Source organism: Propithecus coquereli, unplaced genomic scaffold, assembly GCF_000956105.1.
Source record: "Propithecus coquereli isolate 6110/MARCELLA unplaced genomic scaffold, Pcoq_1.0 Scaffold10, whole genome shotgun sequence".
In the NCBI taxonomy this organism is placed as follows: Eukaryota; Metazoa; Chordata; class Mammalia; order Primates; family Indriidae; genus Propithecus; species Propithecus coquereli.
The window spans coordinates 6,309,380-6,329,110 of NW_012133858.1; the positions used below are offsets into that span (position 1 = coordinate 6,309,380).

Consider the following 19,731-nt stretch of genomic DNA (forward strand, 5'->3'; position numbering starts at 1 on the left):
CTCCAAGAAGATTCCTGGATTTCTTCCCCTCTCATCGTCTCCCCAGCACTCCTGGATCCGTCCTGCAGGGCCGCCCAGCTGCACACCGTGCGCTTGTGTTTACTGCGCTCCAGCCCTCTCATGTGTGCAGCTCCCCAGCCCCCGAGGCAGGTGTGGCAGGCAGAAGGATGCCCCTGCAAAGACAGCTGGGTCCTCATCCCCAAACCTGTGAAGATGTCACTTACGGGGCAAAGGGGCTGCGCAGATGTGATCGGGTGAAGGATTTGAGATGGGGAGCTCATGCTGGAGGAGCCACGCACGCAGAAGAGGGAGGCCGGAGGCCAGAGAGGGACATGTGATGGCAGGAGCAGACGGGGAGGAGGTGTGACTGCTGACTGCAGGCTTTGCCTGACCAAGGAATGTGGGCCCTTCCAGAAGCAGGAACAAGTGAGAAACAGATGCCCACTAGAGCCTCCAGAAGGACGCAGCCCCGTCCATGCCTTGCCTTTAGCCCAGTGAGACCCATTTCAGATTTCTGACCTCTAGAAGTATAAGAAAATAATGTGCGTTGTTTTAAGCCACTGAATTTGTGGTAGTTTGTTATAGCAGCAGTAGAAAAGCAATACATCAGGACCGTGTGTGCCATTCATTTTGTTCCTGGCTCCACTCTGCCCCCCACAACCCACTCCAGCAGCTCCAAGTACAGCTGGAGCTCTGGAGCTCTGCGCACTTGGTGGGTTCCTCAGCTTCTGCCCCTGCTGGCCTGATCTCAGAGGGGGAACCCCAGCTCCCGCAGAGCAAGGAGAGCAGAAACAATAACGCAATTATCAGGGAAGGAGCAGATCTTAAGCTGGATTTTCCCTGGGCCTAAATCATGCAAACTTATTTTTTTAAATAAAGCCCTATGAAATTTTGAGGATAGATTTTTATCATTCTTCAGACTTCCCTCCTCATTCTGTGGGCAACAGGGTGGTGTTTCCTAGCCCTGAGTTTAAGAATGCTCTGGGATTGGGCTGTTCTCATTCTGAAAGTTTGAGGGTGGTACCTTAGGAGTCTGTTTATACCTGAATGGTCTGTGATAATATTTTTATATTACAAAGCTCTGAGATTGGTGAGGTATACTGACTCAGATAAGGCGGTTTCAGGCACCTATCTACAAAGTTATGAGTATAGTGTCTCCAGCCATGGGTAGATGGATGATGGATGGATGGATGGGTAGATAGGTAGATCAGTGGGTGGGTAGGTGGATGGATCAGTGATTGGTGAGTGGGTAGGTGGAGTTGGATCGTCGGATGGATCAATCTTTAGACAACTTGGCCTAAGGGGAGACATTCGTGGTCCCAGGTGGTCTGACACAATCCTCACTCGTTCAGACATTATCACCTACAACTGTGGACTCCTTGGTAAAACTTTTAGGCCAGGAATCTGCCTCTCTATCTTAGAAAATGTTGCTAGTCTCACTGTCATGTATACCAACCGTGCTGACATTTGGGGGCATCCTTTAGATAAGTAAGAATGATCCAGTGACATGCATGTTTTGTCTTTCTGACAACCTGTACTTGCTACCGACCTTTGTCAACATGCCGGCTATATATAACACCTCTTAATGTGCAACATCAGATCCTCTCTGCCCCACCTGTCTCTGGGGCTGAGGCCACTTGTTCTGCCTCAGCCGCCCCTGCAACGACCAGGTCTGGATGGGCTCCTGCCAGTTTCTGCGTGCTGCAGAACTGCTAGGCACTCGTGCGTGTGCAAATCACAGTTGTAGGGGTGGTTAATGCCCACTTGAAGCTAACCTTTGATTATGGGAAACAGAAACCAGTAGATAAATTCTGATCCCTTCCTACGTCTGATGTTCCTATAGGCTCTCAGAAGAGTCCTTTCCCTGGACACCAAGCATCTAGTTGCACGTGATACTCAGTGGTTGCTAACCCTCCCTCCTGCTTCACTCCTCCTCTCCCCCTCCTGCCTCCCTCGATGCACTGTCCAATACGGCGGTAGCTCGTAAACTTCTGCTGCCCAGGGAACCCGGGCCAAGACCTGATTAATATTACTATTTACACAATCTAGTTGCAGTTAAATACAAAATTTTGGGAATTTCTCCTATGAATATACTTTACGCTTGTATGTATGTGCAAGATTATTCACTGCAGAACTGATTGTAATAGCAAAAGATTGGAAACAATCCAAATGCCCATCATTGTGGAACTGGTGAAATAAGTTATAGCACATATATACAGTGAAAAAAAATGAGGAAACTGCATATGTATGGATATGGAAATGTTTCCAAGATGGATTGTTAAGGGGAAAAAGCAAGGTGCAAACATATGTAAAACATACTACCTTTTGTGTGTAAAAAGAGAGAGATAAGAATCCACATCCCTATTTGCTTGTATATTCACAAAGAAATGCAGGAAGTCTGCGTGAGAACAGTGGTCACCTCTGGGCCAGGGGACAGGAACTGAGCAGACGGGGAACAAGGAAGGGAGGAAACTTTTCACTCTCTATGTGATTATACTTTGGGATTTTGAACCACGTGAGTGTATTATTTATTCAAAAATAAATAATACAATAAAATATAAAATAAGCGTTTATTGTGGCCCTGAGAACAAGCAATCTGGTTCTGGTTCTCCACACCTGACAGGTGGTCCTGGTGTCCCACGTGGAGCTCTTCAGACTGGGTGTGGTATTGCAGAGCCACTGTCACTCCTAATGTCACCCTGGGTGGGCCGTGGTGCTCCAGACCACAATGCGGGTTTCCATTGTCCAGAACAGCAGTGGGAGGACGGGCCTTGAGTTTCTCACTGAGTAGGAGCAGCTCCACAAAGGTTGCGGGACTTGGGTCCACTGTGCACAGGACAGCACCCAAAGAGGCAGGTCCCAGCGCTGCGTCTAGTACCGAGGCATCAGCTGCTCCCGACTCACGAGGGAGGAGTGGTGGTAGCGGTCCCGAGTGGCGAAGTCTGCGTTCTCCTGGGTGAGCTGCGTCATCGCCATGTCAACCCTGGCCAGGGACGGTGCCAAAATTATCTGCTCCTGGGGGGACCGCAAGCTCCTTCAGTGACAGAGACACAGAGGACGGTGAGAGGAGAAGAACAAGTGGAGACTGAAGAGGGGAGACGAGTCTACTCAGGATAGAGAAATTATTTGTAAAAACGTTCAGTTGTCCTAATTATTCAACACGTATTTAGATGTTTAAAACAATCGTTGAAGGCTATATGTACAAAAGTTTATGAGCTCAAAGTATGAGAAATACTAAGTATCAAATAAAATAAGGAGAGTGCTATCTACCCTTCTTAAGTAGAAAAGTATAAAACTACCTACCTGACGGGAGGTAACCCACAAAGAGAGATTTTGCCTTCTAAACTGTGTCATGTTAGGACTAGCTTTTCCTTTTCTTTTCTTTTTTTTTTTTTTTTTTGAGAAGAGTCTGGCTCTGTTGCCCTAGGTAGAGTGCACTGTCATCATAGTAGCTCACTGTAACCTCAAACTCCCGGGCTCAAGTGATCCTCCTGCCTCAGCCTCCTGAGCAGCTGGGACAACAGGCGTGTGCCACAACACCCAGCTAATTATTCTTTTTTTCTTTTTTCTTTTTTTTTTTTAGTAGAGACGGGGTCTCGCTCTTGCTCAGGCTGGTCTTGAACTCCTGAGCTCAAGCGATCCTCCCGCCTCAGCCTCCCAGAGTGCTAGGATTACAGGCGTGAGCCACCACGCCTGGCCTTCCTTGCTTTTTTGTCAAATGAAATAACGGAATGAAAAGATGGCAAAATTGAGAAGAGTGAAAAGAGAAACGTTCTTTTTGATTCATTGGAAAGACAGTTGAATGAGGAATGATTTCCAGAGCGAAGGTTTACATGGCAAGCAGCTAAGAGGGAAACTGCGAAGGCTTTTCACACCAAGGTGGCCTCAAGACAAAGAGCAAGTCCGATCGAGATCCCATTGTCACTGCAGGCTCTGCACACAGCTGGAGTTGGAATAAAGTGGTGACGAAATGCTAGGGTACGTGGGAAAGTGCTGAAGGAGGAATGGAGTGAGGAAAGCTCAGAGTGGCAGTCAGGGCAGCCACAGAAGACAGTCTTGGGGCACCACTCTGTCCCTAATCAGCTTAGTGGCCTCGGGAAGCCTCTCTGCCTCCTTTTGCCTCTATATTCTTATCTTCCCACAGTTCTTCCTCCTCCTTCAGTCTACGTTAGGTCCTCAGTCACGACTTAGGCATGGATTTCCTCTTAAAAATTTTACTCTGAAAGATTCATCTACTTTACTAGTAGTAAGGTTCAATTGTTTAAATCAGGAATATATTTAAGAATTTTTGAAAGGTAGAATTCTATGTTCTAAATTTGTGGAACTTAGCAGAAAGCTTCAACTGACTCTGGCAAAATGTCTTTCCTGCTCTATGAGTTTGGATGACATGACCAAGGCTTTACAGCCATTTGTTGAGAACGTATCTATTAATAAATTATATGGCTTGAGGGTTTCTGAGAACTGAATTACCTTCTATAAAGGTTGAATGTCCAAAAAGTAAGGTTAGAAAGTGACAAAAATACCATACCAGTCAACATATAAGTATTTTTGCCAATGTATTATATCTCATTTTGTTTTTGCTAATTTTTCTTTTTTTCTTTCTTTCTTTTTTTTTTAGGTGAAATAATTACATCCTTCTGAGTTTGGGGACATAATGTACTTCACTGTCTAGTCTAGAATGGCTTAAGAATCCTCATCTGCACAGTTGCTAGGGCTTCAGGAAAGAAAGCCTTCTCAAGGTCAGGCTTAACTTCACACGGTTACTGGGGACCATAGGTGTATCAGGGAAAGTAACCTAGCCAGATTCTTCTGCCCAAACACACTCTACATTGGTCATCGTCTTTAGTTTTGAAGGGTATTTGGGGCTATAGTTGGTGGAGGGGTGAGGGAGCTCAAAATGACAAAGTAGAAAATACACATTGATTAATAATGATTATTAATCAATAAATGTGATTAATAATAATCATACTTATTGTGATTATTAATCACAATAGTGATTTATTTGAAAATCCTCTATTTTTAAATAAATCACCATTTCTAAATCCTTTCACCCTCCTGAGTAACCATCCCCAAATACCTCCCAGCAGCCACGACGACCAGCAAGTTCGATGTTGATTTAGCTGAGGCCTTTGTCACCCCATTTCACAGCCCACAGAACCCGCGACTTGTGTTACGAATGGCATGGACTAGGTTCTATTCCAACCAAAGTACTGTCCTTTTCTAAGAATAATCTCCTCCTAATACATTCTCCTTCCCACATAGCATTGCCGTGACCTTTGAGGAGAAATCCCAGGGATTCAGAGTGCAGCATAAGGCGTGGTCACCTTCCATGGCCATTTTTAGGCTTTAAAACCAGAAATGACTAAAAATATCCCTGCAAACCGGGCAAGGCCAAATATTAGCACCCACACACCACTTGCAGCTGCAGAATCTGTAGGCTGCTTCTACACAGAATCTGTCTCCACTTAAACTCCACTTGCCCTCAGGGCTAGGTTGTAGGGGAAAGGAGGTCAATGAAGGTGTGTCGTGACCAGGATCGCCAAACCTTGTGCTTCGGACTGATCAGAGGCAGAGAGGTCACCCACCCTGCTGCAGCTCCACACAGGACACGGGGCCCAGCCAGCCCAGGCAGCTGCGGAGTTCTCCCCGCACCCCCTGCCAGGCTGTCTCTCCCATTGGCTTCTACAGTTCTTGCTCCTTCTCTTCATCCCAAGCTCTAGCCCCGCAGTCCTATTTCCTGTAGCGCTGGCAGTGCTTGTGAAGAGCTGTCTTAAAAAGGATTCTGGGGAACGGGAATTGTTGTTTAATGGGTACAGAGCTTCAGTTTGGGAAAATGGAAAGGTTCTGGAGATGGATGGCAGTGACGGTTGCATAACAATGCGAATGTACTCAATGCCACTGAACTCTACATTCAGAAATAGTTAAGATGATAAATCTTATGTTCTGTGTATTTTACCACAATAAAAAAAATGAAGGGAAAAGAAAGGATTCTGAACTGACATCTGGGATCAACGGGAAAGGGTCCCCTGATCCACTAGCAGTGTCTGGGCCTGGGAGGTGGAAATACAGGCAAGTGCGAACCTGACACGTAGAGTTTCAAACACAAACCAACAAAACGAAACCAAATAAACACTGGGTTGGGTTCTGCCTGGATTTTCCCAGCCTGCAGCATTGGCGCCGCATTGATTTTGAAACGGATAGTGGGTGGGAGCCATTCCCCCAAATCCCGAGGCCTTCCAAGGTGAGGAAGCATCGGCACTGCAGGACTGGGGGAGAAGGAAAGGGACTGTGGCACCGGGAGATGTCGCCTTCTCCGTGAGGCCTCCTCCTGCCCCCCAGGAAGGTTTGCCCCCGCGCCCTGGGAATCTGGACACGGAAGCCCAGAGATCTCTGCTTTATTTCTTACTTGGCCTCTGCACAGTCCCGTCAACTGTTAAACACCTCTGACTCGAGATGGAAGAACGTGTGTCCTGGCTTTACATTTCTTTCCTGTGGGCTTTAATTGTGCGTGATTGCGTAGTGCTGCCAATGGGGCTTAGACTGTAAACTCACTGAGAGTAGCTACTCTCTTGACTTATCGCCCCAGCAATCAGATCTTAAATAAACCCTCTGCTCACGACCAGTGAGGATAAGAAGGGACGAGGACATGAGTCAGAGGAAGCATCTGCTGAGCTGAAGCTGGGGGCCGGGTGTGGTGGAGGGCGGGGAGTGGCAACATCGGAGTCTCCTGGAGGGTCCCCGTTGTCTGGTGCCCACACCACACCAGGACCAAGCCCAGCCGGGAATGGGGCACTCTTAGCACCTCCCAGGACCCTGGACGCTCATCCGTCCTGGTACTGGCCCCAGACTGGGACAGACCTGCAGGAGGGGATCAGAAGAGACCTCATCCACCGGAAAAAGCTGAAGTTGGAGGCTGATCCTGCAGAGAAGACATACACATACATATTTATGAAGGCTCTACACATGCGTCTATAATTCCAGATTTAATAGGGTGAACTCATACCCCCAACACACACACAGAATTAGCACAAATTTTTTTTCCTTTTTCAGTCTAACCAAACAACATTCATTGTAATACTCCATGACAGCATCCTACAATGGACTTTGCACCCATGTGGTACTTTTCAAAAATTTATTTCTAAACTCCAAAATCCCCCAAAAGAAACTAGATAAAGTGCTATGAAGAAAAATGCAGAGAACTTGCTAACTTCAGCCTTGGGAGTTAAAAAATGTCTGATGATGTTTTTTCTTAGATTCACACTGATATGTGTTGAATACATGCTATAAAATCCCCTACTAGACCATACACTCTTTGAGAATAGGGAACATGTTTTTTTCATCCTTGTAATCCTCAAATACTTCACAGGATCTGGCACTTAGGAAGTTTCGACAGGTGTGAAGTGAATCAAATAGATCAACATGCAGAAATGTTAGAGCTGAATTTTGAAGTGAGATTGTTGTTGATATTAGCCAAATAATCTTGATGTCAGACACTGACTCGAATAGGGTTTATCAATCTTTTTTTAGAAACCCATCCCTAAGGTCAACAACATGCAGCTGATAATGTGTGTTTTACTCAATATCATTTAGGGTTCTTATGGTTCAAGGGAGGATAAATTTTAGATCTGCTTTAATACCTGCAATTGCCAAGAAAAGATTCCTAATATATTTTGAGATTGTCAGAAGGAAGAAAATAAACATAACCATTTTATTAACTGACCTTACTTAAGTGTGATCATTTAGATTCTAAATCAACCAAATTTTAGATGGACATTGGCCTGAAATTTGATTTCATACTTTCCTGTGAATAGATTTCTGGTAAATATTTAAATTTTTTAAGATCAAACTTTTCAAAAGAAATTCAGAAGCAATCACTGAAATAATCACTACATTAATTAATATATATTCTATCCATGAAATTAGCTGATATAAAGATCCCTTATAAGCATTGCTGTATCTCTAATCATTATTTTTAATGGACGTGTAGCTTGAAGTGTTTTGAGTGCATTCCTTTCAGAAATATACATGAGACTATTCTAATTCTGAAGAACTTTTTTTTTAGTTTGCCTAAGTTGTTATGGTCCATCTGATTTAGTCAGAAGTTAAAACTAATTGATTTGTTTTAAATTGGGGCATCAGAAAATTTTGCTGAAAAGGTTTTTGTAATATATTTTTTAAAAAGCTTTATTATTGAGGAACAATTGATGTACAATAAACTGTGTATTGACTATATTTTCTTATTTTCTGTAATCCTGATGCTCTGGCATTTCAGGCCTTTTGTCACTCTCTTGTCCAGGCTGTAGTGCAGTGGTGTCATCATAGCTCACTGCAGCCTCCAACACCTGGGCTCAAATGATCCTCTTCTGCCTCAGCCTTCTGAGTAGCTGGGACTACAGGTGTGTACCAATATGCCTGGCTAATTTTTAAATTTTTTCTAGAGACAGGGTCTTACTATGTTGCCTAGGCTGGTCTTGATCTCCTAGCCTCAAGTGATCCTCTCACGTCATCTTCCCAAAGTGCTAAGAATACACCACCTCCCAAAGTGCTGAGAATACAAGCGTGAGCCACTATGCCTGGCCTAAATACATTTTCAACTTGGGATATTTTTGACTTAATATGGGTTTATTGGTACATAACACCACCGTAATTTGAGGAGCATCTGTATTTAAAGTGTACAATTTGGTCTGTGTTGACATATATACATATTCACTGTGAAACCATCATATAAGCAAGACAATGAACATATCTATCACCTCCAAAAGTTTCCCCAAGCCACTTCATAAGACTGCCCTCCCATGTATCCCCAGCCCACCCCATCCAAAAGCATCCACTGATCTGCTGTCCCTATAGATTAGTTTACATTTTCAATAACTATATATATATTTTACAAAATAATATACTATGCATCCTTTTTATCTGGTTTCTTTCACTCAGTATAATTATTTTGAGATTCACCCATGTATCAATAGTTCATTCTTTTTTATTACCAAGTGTATTCCATTGCATGGATATACCACAATTTATTTATAGTCACCTGTCGATGGACATTTGGGTCGTGTCCAGTTTTTGGCTACTACAATTATTATGCTACAATTATTTATGTACATGTTTTTGTACGGCAATATGCTTTCAGTTCTCTTGGGCAAATACCTAGGAGTGCAATGGCTGGGTCATATAGCAGGTATACATTTAACTCTTTAATAAATTTCCAAACCATTTTACAAAGTAGTTGTATCATTTTACATTCCCACGAGCAGTATATGTAGTTCTAGTCGCTCTACGTCCTTGCCAATACTTGGTATGGTTAGTATTTTTAATTTTAGTCATCCTAATAGGTGTGTAGTAGTATCATATTGTGGTTTAATTTCCCTAATGACTAATGATGTTGAGCATCTTTTCATGTGCATATTTGCCATTCATGTATCCTCTTTGGTGAAGTTTATTTTAAACTTTTGCCTATTTTTTTTGTTTGTTTTTTCTTTTCTTATTGGATTTTGAGAGTTTTTATGTATTCTGAATACAAGTCCTTTATCAGATGAATGATCTGCTAATATGTTTTCATGGTCTCTGACTTGTCTTTGCATTACAGTATCAGTGTTTTTTGAAGATCAGAAGTCCTTAATGTTGATGAAGTCCAATTTACCAATTTTTTTCCTGCTTCTGGTGTTGCAGCTAAGTAATCTTTGCCTAACTCACAGTCACAAAAGTATTCTCTTATATTTTCTTTTAGATATTTTATAGTTTTAGATTTTACATTTAGTTCTAATATCCATTTTAAGTTATTTTTACATGGTATGATATATGAGTTGAAGTTCATCTTTTGCATATGGATGTTCAATTGTTCCAGTGTCATTTGTTGTAAACACTCTTCCCACTAAATTGCCTTTGTATCTTTTTTGAAAATCAATTAACCATACATGTATGGGTCAAATTCTGAACTCTCTACTGTCCATTGACTTACTTATCTAGCTTGTTAGACAAGACATCATACTGTCTTGATGCCTTGAGCTTTATAATCAATTTTGAAATCAGAAAGTGTAAGTCTTCCAAATTTGTTCTTCTTTTACAAAGTTAGTTGGGCTATTCTCGGTCCTTTGCATTTCCATATAAATATTTTAGAATCTGCTTGACAATTTCTACAAAAAAGGTAATTGAGATTTTGACTGGGATTGTGTTGAATCTATATAACAATTTGGAGACAATTGACATTTTTAAGAATTTTGAGTCTTCCAATTCATGAACACAGTATATTTCTTCATTTATTTCTTTAATTTAGTCTTTATTTTCTTCTTGGAAATGTTTTGTAGTTTTCCTTTTCTCATCTGTAAATATGGTGAATTACATTGATTAATTTCAAATGTTAAAGTAACTTTGCATTGCTGAGATAAGCCCACTTGGTCATGATGTATTATTCTTTTCATATATTGTTAAATTCAATTTGTTAAAATTCTGTTAAGACTTTGTGCATCTACATTTATGAGATATGTCAGTATGTAGTTTTTCAAAGGGTTTAGGCCTAAAGTTTTCTTTGTAAGAAGGTTTCTAATGACCAAGTTAATTTCTTAATAGATTACCTGAATAGCCCTGTATCTATTTCTTCTTGAGTGAGCTTTGGTCGTCTGTACATTTCATGGAATTTGTCCAATTAATCTAAGTTGTCAAATTTATTGACATAAAGCTATTTCTAATATTCCTTTATTTTACTTTTAATATCTGTAGAATCTCTAATGATGTCATCTCACTCATTCCTGGTATTGGTAATTTGTGCCTCCTTTTATTCTGATCAGTTTGGCTAGAGGTTTATCAATTTTATTGATCTTCTCATGTAACCAGTTTTTTGTTGCATTGGTATTCTCTATTTTTTTCTGTTCTATATTTTTATTGATTTCTATGCTGACCTTTATGGTTTCTTTTTTTTTCTTATTTTAGATTTAATTTGTACTTCTTTTTCTAGTTTCTTAAGTTGGAAGCTGGGGTCACTGATTTGAGAACTCTCTTCTTTCTTTCTTTTCCTTTTCTTTCTTTCTTTCTTTTTTTTTTTTTTTTTGAGGGTGACTAGGGTGCAGTGGTGTCATCACTGTAACCTCTTTATTTTTCTTTTTTCTATTTTTTTTTTTGAGACAGGGTCTTTCTCTTGCTCTGTTGCCCAGGCTGGCATGCAGTGGCACTATGATAACTCACTGCCATGCCTGGCTTCTTCTTTTCCAATATAAGCATTTGATGCTATAAATTTCCTTTATATACTAAGTTAGCTACATCCTACAATTTTGATATGTTGTATTTTCATTTTTATTCACTTCAAAATGCTTTGTAATTTCATTTCTGCTTTCTTTTTTGAACCATGGTTTATTTAGTTTCTATAGGTTTTTTTAATATTATTTTGTGTTCTTTAGTTTCTAAAAAGTTGGGTATTTTCTGATATTTTTCTGTTATTTATTTCTAATTACTTCCCTTTTTGGTGAGAGAACATACTTTGTTCTTAAATTGACTTGAATATCTTTTAATTTATTGAAACATTATGTCCTAGAATATGGTCTATTTTGGTAAATGTTTCATGTATTCTTGAAAAGAGTGTATATTCTGCTCTTGTTGGGTGCACTGTTCTATAAAGGTCAGGTCAGGTTTGTTGATAGCATTATTCAAGTCTTCTATAGCCTTGCTGATTTTATGCCTACTTGTTTTACCAATTATCGGGAGAGAGGTGTTGAAATTTCTGACTGTGATTATGAATTTTCTATTTCTTCTTGTAGTCTATCAGGTTTTGCTTTATGTAATTCAATGTTCTGTTTTTAAGTGTCTAACTGTTAAGCCTCATTATGTCCTCCTGATTAATTTTTCCCTTTATTTTTATAAAATGACCATCTTTATCCTTGTAACATTTTCTCTAAAATCACTTTGTCTGATGTTAACATAGCCACTCTAGCTTTCTTTTGATTAATATTAGCCTGGTATATCTTTTTCCATCCTTTTACTTTTAACCTGTTTGTGTCTTTATAGTTAAAAGAGGTTTCTTGTAGGCAGCATATAATTGGATTGTGCTTTTTTATTCAATCTGACAATCTTTGACATTTAATTGTTTAGACCATCTATATTTAGTATGATTATTGATATGATTAGGTTTATATATATAAACCCTATATATGCCATATATATAAGCCATCTTGCTATTTGTTTTTTATTTGTCCCATATGTCCTTTAATATCTTTTTCTTCTTTATCTACTTTATTTTGATTTGAGTACTTTTTCATTCAACTTCATCTCCTTTACTGGCTTAGCTATAATTCTTTGTTGTGTTATTTTAGTGGTTGCTTTAGGGTTTACAGTCTACATCCTAAACTTACCACAATCTATGTTGAGGTGATATTACAGTACTTAATATATAGTACAAGAAACTTATAACAGTATACTTGCATTTCATTCCTTCAAGCTAGCTCTTGTGCTATTATCCATTTTACTTCCACATATCTTATAAACCTTATAATAAGTTGCCATTATTTTTCATTATAATCATTTATGTATATGTCATAGTTCTCCTTCCAGACTATAAACTACTTGAAAATGGGATTCATATCTGAGTCTGTGTTGGCATTTAATAGGTGTTCGAAAATTTTTTCCAATGAATGCTAAAGAGAATGAGGGAAGTGGTGGCAAAATGGCTCTGCTGCTTACCAAGGTGAAGCCCTGGACTGGTCCGGCCAATGTAGAAATACACAATGGCAGCAACACCCATGTTAACCAGGGTATAGACCCACTGGATCACAAACATGATGAGAAGGGACCCAAGAGCCTGTAGAAACAGAGTAGGAAAGGCAAGTCACCTAATGGTTTTCCACATGGTAGGCAAGCCACCTACTAGGGCCTTAAGAAACAGTAGTCCCTCTCATCAATTTCTAATGACTGTAAAAGTCTGAATAATTGACATTCACTCATAATTTAAAGAACCTCACTTAGCAGATAATTGGGAAGACACCCTCCAAAACTAACCCTTTAATCAAAGCTATCAACAAATAGATATTCTATCCTAGTTCCTTGTCCCATTCCTCCCTACAAGAAACAAATAGGATGAAATTATGCTAATTTGGTAGGCCTAGAAATTTAGTAACACAGAGGTTATCAGAGACTATTAATTATTTAAAAAATAAGTCATTGGTTAAAATAAGTGGTTCATTAAATAAATACAATCTTGCCATATGTAGTCTCATCTAAATTCTAATACAACAGGTAATTAAATCATATTGCTTCTAATTAAGCTCTCCCTCTTTCCTTCCCTCCCCACCCCCCCAACATCATACATCTCCACATGAATTATGTCCCAAGGACAATCAAGAACAAGATGAAGTTACTCACCCCCAACAGGGAGACCCAGGGGTTACACATGTGGCTGTAGAAAGAAGTTGGTCTCCTCTGGATATCTTGTTCCTGGACCCTGGACTTCAGGAAGAAATCTAAAAAATAAATTAGCCAAATCCTTGGCTATCAATTTGCTACTAAACCCTCTTTTGTTTTGATAAGCAAATACTTATGAGCTCCTCTTCCCCAATTTTGTAGCTTAACCTGAAGGACAACTGCTAGTACTTGCTGTTGGATAAGGAAGAAGAAGTGTTTAAGGCCTCCCACCAGCCAAGGATCTGAGAAAGAAGGCAAGGGAGGGGCAGAGAGGAGAGGAAAGCTCCTCTAAAACCCACTGCACATCTGTCCAGGTCTTTCGTCTGGGGAACGGGGACTTCAGATCTCCCCTCGTTTTTAGATGTAAGGGGGTAGAGTGGGAAATTGGACATCAGGTATTCTTGGCTTCCAGGTATGACCACTAGGACTGTCGGGCCACGCTGGTTTCTTTCTACTGTGGGATGGTCTTTGCTACCTTCTGGCCATGAAGGTTGCTCAGGTTAGCCCAGTCTCACGGGTAGACCATAACTGATGAAGGCGAGAGAGAGGGAGGGAGAATAGCTCCTCTGATTCCTTCCTCTGGCAGTTATGGTGGCCGAGGGGAAAGGGCTCAGACAATAAACAAATGTGTGGTTCCGCCTTGTCCTCCACGGATTTCAGGCACATCCAAGCTTCTCAGCTCTGCCTTCCTGGTTTACAGCTCGTTCCAGAAATGCTCAATTTAGCCATGAAAACGCATCTAGATTGTTTAACGATATGGTCTAATTACCATGAACACAACAATAGTGTTTGAAACAAATGATATGTTGGATTAACTTTGCTGTATGTTTTTACTTCATTTCAACATTAAACCTTCAGGTATTCTCAGCCTTCATCGTTTGTTGCTCAGGAGACATGGTTGACAGCTCCCTAACTGGCGCTTTCTCTATTCTCCAATACCAAATTTCCGCTTCAGCCAAACTGCCTTGACTGCGCCAGCCCCTCCCTCTTCACTACGTGTCCAGACCCTGTCTCATACGCCAGTTTCCTTCCCCATCTCAGCCACTTCTGAGATTTTCTTGGCCCCTGGAAGGTAGCTGGGACCCACTTCTCACGGATCCACTAGCCCTCTGCTTGTCTAGCTCCTACTCACTGCTCAGGTCTCAGCTCAGATAGCACTTCCTCATAAAAATCAGGTCCACGACAAAATCTAAATTTATTCCCTCATGACCTGTTTCTTTTCCTTCATAGCACTCACCATTATTTGTAGTTGTATATTTATTTATGTGTTTCTACACCCACTGGATAATGTGCTTTATGAGGACAGGGTCCACATCCATCTGGAGCGTGAGGCTTGGCAAACAGGGAGACTCACTGAGTATTCCTGGTCCAAGCCTTCCATCCTCTCTGGTCACTGTGGCTTCATGACCTGGCCCCTCTGAAGTGCAGGCCATCAGACTATTTCATGCCCTCTCCTTAATCATTAAACTCCTTTACCAACTTCATGGTCACCCCCTCTCTTGTTAAAGATTTCAGCCCATGGCTCACCATCTTTCTATCACCACCCACCATCGTTCTGGTGACTTCACAGTGACTTCTACATAAACAACTCATTCAATGTCCTGCTTTTGCAATTCCTTGAAATCCTCACTCCAACAATCTTTTGTTCACTTCAACTATCAACTTTCTTAGCCACACTTGAGGTTTGTCATTACCAATTAACTTACACTTTCTAAATCATAATTTTAAGCAATCTACTCTTATCCCATAACCTCCTTTAAAAAAAATTTTTTTAGCTCATGTGCTCTGCAGTTCCTCACTACAACTATTCATAGGTCTACAGAAGGACCCTTAGACAAGTTGCCCTACCATGTTTTTGCTTTCCATCACCTGCCTCCTGTCTTCACTGCTCTCTTACCTAGCTTAGGTCCCAAGGTCCAAGATTATCAGCATTCCCTTGCATATACATCTGCTTCCACATTTCAGCATTCCTCAGCAGTCTCATACTCAGGCAACTAATTCTCCTACTGTCTGATATAACACATTTACAAGCTCTCCTCTCCAAAGAGAACTTTGTAGCCTCTCATCACCAAATCTGCCGACTCACTTGCATCTGTACACTCTGTTCTGCCTTCCCTCCCGTTATAGTGGGTGAGCAGCCTTGCTCCTACCTAAGGCCCATCCCTGCCCTTGTGCCCTGGATCCCATCCCCTCTGGCCTGTTCAAGGACTTTGCTCTCACACCATCAATTTTCTGTCCCCTACTGAATCATTTCCATCAAACACAAATACACTATAATTTCTTCCACCTAAATGACTCCAGGTCACCCCCCAGTTATTGCCCTATTTCTTTGTCTCCCTTATAGCAAACTTCCTCAAAAGAATTGCTGTGCAATCTCTATGTCCTGTTATTTCCTCAACCCACTCTTAAGATTGTAGACACCATTCGACTAAAACTATTCTTACTGAAGTTGCCAATCATTTGAATCTTTTCAAATTCAATGGTCAACTCCCAGTCCTCATCCCACTTGACTTTTCAGACAGCATCTGACACACACGGTCACTTTCTCCTTCTTGAAATACTTTCTTTATTAAGGAGCTTCACTTCCTTGGTTTCTCTCCTATCTCACTGCCCACTCTTTCTCAGCCTCCTCTCCAGGAGGTGCTGGCTCACCTCCTCCTTCCAACCTGAAAATTCGGAGTATCCCAACATCCGGTCCTCAGCTCTCTTCTTTTTTCCATACGTGCCCACTCCTAAGAGATCTCATCTAGTCCATGGCTTTAAATACTGATGACATACCAATGACTCCAAGTTTACATCATCCTTGACCTCTCTCTTGAACTTAAGTTTTGAGTATCTTTCTGTCTTCTCAATATCTCCCCTGAGTTGGCTAATAAGCACCTCAAACTTAACATAATTAAAACAGAAATCTATACCCCCAAGTCTTCTTCATCTGAGTAAGTGACACCACCATTTATGCAAACATGTAAGCGAATCCTGACTCCTCTCTTTCTCTCACACCTGCATCTATCCCATCAATGAGTCCTGTTGATTCTACTATGGAAATATATTCTCAGTATGATCACCCCTCACCATCTCCCTGGCTCCCATCCTCGGCCAAGCCCCTTCCACATTTCATCCACTTTCTGCAGTGGGCTCCTGCGGTACCAACCACAGCTATGGTACATTTCCCGGGATTTCTTGCAGGTGGGTGTGGCCATGTGGCTAAGTTCTTACTACAGAATGTGAACAGAAGTGGTGAGTGTCACTCTGGGCCAACGTCTTTAAGAGAATGGATGCCTCTTCGTGCACCTTCTCCTTCCTCTGCCTGACATCTGGTAACTCAGTTTCAACTTTCTTTGCACATGACAAGGTCCTAGGGGATGGTTAAGTCGCACAAATGGAAGAAGCCCTGAGTCAATGCATGGAATGCAGAGAGTTCCCACTGATTCAGAGCCCCCTTCCTAGACTGTTAATGCAAGTGAGAAATAAATTTCTACTGTGTTTGAGCCACTGCACCTTTGGTTGCTACAGCAGTTTAGCCTATCCTAATTAATACACCCCCAAACTGGCTTTGGTTCCCTCTCTACCTCTGTATAAGACATTCCTCTCAAAGCCAGTGATGTTCTTAAAGTCTGAATCTGATCACACCACAGCACTAGCTAGAAGCTTCGTGGCCTTCTGTCACACACACAGTGGCCTGCATGGCCCTACACAGCACTGCCTGCCTTTCCCCACTGGATTCCTCTCCAACCATTCTCCCCAAGCTCACTACTCTCCAGTCGCCACCAGACCTCTGCTCTTCTCGGAACCTGCCCATCTAATTCCTATCTGCACCTTCATACATGTCATTTCCTTTATCTGGAACTCATCACCTCTCTGCATGGCTCACTGCTTCATGCAATTCAGTTCTGCACTGAAATATTCTCTTCCCAGAAAGTTCTTTTCAGATATGATCTGAAATAGTGCACCTTCCCCACCCTGGTCTCTTTCAATCCCATTACCCCACTTTATTATTCTTCATAATCACTAATCACTATCGACATTACAGTATATATATGCTTGTTTATTGTGTATCTTCCCCTACTAGGATGTAAGCTCTATGACAGCAAAGACCTTCTATGTCTACTCAGCATGTTCCCCCAGCACTTAGAATAGTGTCTGGAATGTAGGAGAGGCTCTATATGTGCGGTTGAATGAATAAATAAATCATCCTATCCCCTGAGAAGTCTTTGTCCTCTCAACATCAATTTTCATTCATAATGTGCTTCCAACTATTACACTTGTCTTTTTTATACATCTACACCTGGAGGGACCATCTTTTATATTTCAAATATCAACTATAGGCATTTAGAAGTTTATGTACAGGAAGTTCTTGATAAAAATCTCCTTATTAACTGTGGATTAAAATAAAGTCTGCCAAGATTTATGATTGATTTGAATGGATGGCTCTATTGCTTTTTTTAAAGTAGGAATTCTGTTATGATTGCCATTAATTAAATTGCATAATTGTAACGTGCCCAATGTATGACCTTTTTTAAATCGCAGGCTTACTAAAATACAGTCGGCCATTAAGAAAGAACACTATTGGTTAAGAACTTATATTTTTGCCTCTCTGAGATTTGCCAAGTGTTAAGCTCACCCTTTCACAACATTTGATCTTCTACAACCTCGATTATCTTGAACCTAAAAGGAATTGTGTGTGTGAGTGTGTGTATGTGTGTGTGTGTGTATGTGTGTGAGTGTGTGTTTTCTGAGGAACTTGAGGAGAAGTGGTAGAAAGGGGTTGTTCACCAGGCAAGCACAGTGCAGTTTCACACGTCGGCAATGCGAGGGGGAATTCGTGCAAGGATGCTCAGTGACTTAGAAGAGGTACAACACAGGCAGACAATTATTCATAATTCCAAATAGCTGTGGTTTCAAAACCTTTCCAAAATGACTAAAGGAATTTTTTCTCTTCTCTAGGATTTTGCTGGAACAAGCAATTCTTACAAACTTGTGGGGGATGGGAAGACGACAGTTTCTTATGCTTGAAATACTAGGCAGTAATAATCAGGAAGGCAACTCTCTCAAGCCTCTGGTCGTAAAACAAACAAAATCATGCATCATGCATGTTAAAAAATATCAAATATAACAAACATAATGCATAATAGTAAATTGACTTTTAAAATTTAGTGATGTGTCTAACAAGTTCTATGTTCACCAAACTCATGCAGATATAAACACTTTATGCATGAAGGGGAAAAACCAATTGTGTTAATTTTTTAAATCATGAATTGAGGTAATTTTACAGAAATTACTTAAAATAAACATTAAACCCTCTCTGAAAATCTATTTCATGTCTTTGTCAGAATAAATAAACACATAATTCTAATTCGGATGTATAAACTGGGAATGTGTATTGCTATAGTCCACAAAGAATCATGTTTAAAATCCATGTGGTATTTTATCATGTTGATACTACAATTTGCTTAACCACTTTCCAAATACTGGGCATTTCAGTTATTTCTAATTTGTCATTAGCACAAACAATGCAGCTATGATAATCTGGTATACATTTTTTGGTTTGTCATTTGGTTTTGGGCTTTTTATTTTTAATATACAATTCTCCCAAATACATTTACTAAATCATGGCAATTAAACAGTTTTATAATTCTTGTTACATCTCGAAAAGTCATTCTCCAGAAGGAATGAACCAGAGGGATTTCCAGCTATGGCAATACGAATAGGTCAGTGCATCTTCTTCACAAAGAAATACGCATAAAACTAGACAAACTGGTCAAAAACAGCCACTTCAGGGCTCCAGAAATTTACCAAATGGAGACAACACATTGAGAAGCATTTATTTTTCAAAAACTGCTAGAGCTGAGACCGCAAGAGTCATGGCCTTCTAGCCTGGGCTGCTCCCAGCCCTGTCCCAGTCCTCGCCAGCACGGAGCCAGTCAGAAACCGGCAGTTTTGCTGCTGGGTAGGGGCTGGGTAAACTTGATTTGAACTAAATTTGGTGAGCACAGTAGAAAAATGAACATGGAAAATTCTCAGCTTTGCTAGACTGAGGGTGCAGACCCAGGTAGAGCGAGTAGTAGACCAGCAGGAAGTTAATGGAGGAGATCTTGAAAATGAGAGAGACATAGGACTAGATAACCTCCCCACATTTCCCTAGATGACTGGAAAACTATGCTCACACCTGGAGAGACCTGAGAGAGCCTGGCAAAAAGTAAAAGGCAGGGGAGACTGGAGAACAAACTGGCTGCAACTTTGATTGTGCGTCCCAGGATCTTTGCACAGATCCACTGGCAGAGAGCAGAAGCCGTATGTGCTGTGCAGACGTGGGGCAACCTCCTGGGAAGCCAGGCCAAAAAAATA

At 41.0% G+C, this 19,731-nt stretch overlaps 1 protein-coding gene across 1 annotated transcript in view; it reads right to left on the minus strand.

Annotated features, from left to right (window-relative positions):
* Positions 1-2,733: 2,733 nt before the first annotated feature.
* Positions 2,734-19,731, minus strand: part of SLC12A8 (solute carrier family 12, member 8) — a 124,985-nt gene continuing 107,987 nt past the window's right edge. Inside the window, exons 10-13 of the mRNA XM_012641795.1 lie at positions 13,348-13,445; positions 12,670-12,787; positions 6,859-6,919; positions 2,734-3,034 (exon numbers count right to left, since the gene is read on the minus strand). Of these exons, the coding sequence (XP_012497249.1) occupies positions 2,872-3,034; positions 6,859-6,919; positions 12,670-12,787; positions 13,348-13,445 (440 nt within the window). The 3' untranslated portion in view covers positions 2,734-2,871. The remainder of the gene's footprint in view (positions 3,035-6,858; positions 6,920-12,669; positions 12,788-13,347; positions 13,446-19,731) is intronic.